Here is a 1513-nt window from a genome sequence, read left to right as displayed (position 1 = left end):
TATTTAACAAAATGAAATTTTATACAAAAATAAATATTTAAAATACATTTATTAAATATTGATATTAAATTTAACATTTTGCTTATTCATTTCATAGAAATTTCATAGAATCATTCATGTTACAAAATTTATGCAATTTATGTATTATACATGTATGAATTTTACCAAAATAATTATATAATTATAAATAATTTTAATTGTAATTATTTTTTTAAATTTTAATATTTATTTAATTTTTATTTTGCACGATTTATACATTTTATTATTACAAAAGTTAAAAAATTTTCATAATATATATAATTTATTCAAAATGAATTTTCGATATTCAATAAAAAAAATTTTAATTTATCGAAATAATATAATATACATAATCATACGAAGTACGAAATAAATTACTATGTCGGGTGCATACGAAATATAGGTTGTGTACGTAAAAATGTACATTGCGGAGGTCAACGTTTAACTTACGTTTAACTCGTTGTACTTATAAGACATTATCATTACGAATAAATAATCATTTTAAGAATAAATAAAAAATTATACATTAAAACTATTTATGCATATTGTACATAAAAATTAAGAAATCATAAGCGAATAACAAAATAAAAGTACTTACAGGTGACCAACAAATAAGGTCGTCAGTTTCAGGATCTTCGACCAACTTCCAAAGCTTGGCAAGGAACGCTGGTACGCTTGTACCTAATTCTGGGATTGTATGCATTTCAGTGTTAATACGTTAATTTCGATATGTAATAATTAATTAGTTTTTGATCTTGATCTATCACGAAAAAATCTTCACATCTCACGACAATGGCTGACCGCTGACGATGTTATTCTGCTAGTTGTACTTACAGGTGGGGAAAGAGGGGGAAATATTTTAATGGAGGAAAATGTTCGCTTTTCATTTCAGATTACAACGCCACATATTGTCAATGTTGAACAAACGCTATTGGTGTTTTCTCTTAGAGCTTGGATTTAGCCATTAAACGAGCTTAAATTTTGTACATGATTTACTAATCTTAAATGAAAATAGGCTTTAAGATAATTTTTAAATAAAATATTTAAAATGTAAAAAATAAAAATAGAATTTTAAGTGAAAGCGCGTAAATTTAAAAATATAAAATTATAGGTTAGATAAAAGTAATAAATATTAAAACATGAAATTACTTTCTATATATTTTTATTCATTTTTACATAAAAATTATTAATACTGTATATCTATACATATCTTTTAATATGTAACCTCATTAATATTTTTCACAATATATATAAAAAATTTGCATAAAAAATTATAATTCTCTTATAAAAAAAAATACATTAAATTATTAATATATATTAATATATTTAATATATTAATAACTTATATTAATACTAGATTATATAATTTAATATCAATATAATATATTATTAATATATTAACAAAAATTTTAACAATGCAATGTATAACATATATCTGTAATATAGAATGTTAAAAAAAAAGATGTTAAAAAAAAAAATGGGCTTATAGTATTTA

General features: G+C 20.9%; 1 protein-coding gene across 1 annotated transcript in view; it reads right to left on the bottom strand.

Moving 5' to 3' along the window:
• LOC102678726 (heat shock factor protein-like) overlaps nucleotides 1–865 on the bottom strand; it is a 10303-nt gene extending 9438 nt beyond the window's left edge. The window contains exon 1 of the mRNA XM_031512120.1: nucleotides 554–865. Coding sequence (XP_031367980.1) covers nucleotides 554–721 — 168 coding nt within the window. The 5' untranslated portion in view covers nucleotides 722–865. The remainder of the gene's footprint in view (nucleotides 1–553) is intronic.
• Nucleotides 866–1513: the final 648 nt, after the last annotated feature.

This window comes from Apis dorsata, unplaced genomic scaffold, assembly GCF_000469605.1.
Source record: "Apis dorsata unplaced genomic scaffold, Apis dorsata 1.3 scaffold_390, whole genome shotgun sequence".
Lineage (NCBI taxonomy): Eukaryota > Metazoa > Arthropoda > Insecta > Hymenoptera > Apidae > Apis > Apis dorsata.
This window is presented reverse-complemented; position numbering and strand designations above follow the sequence as displayed.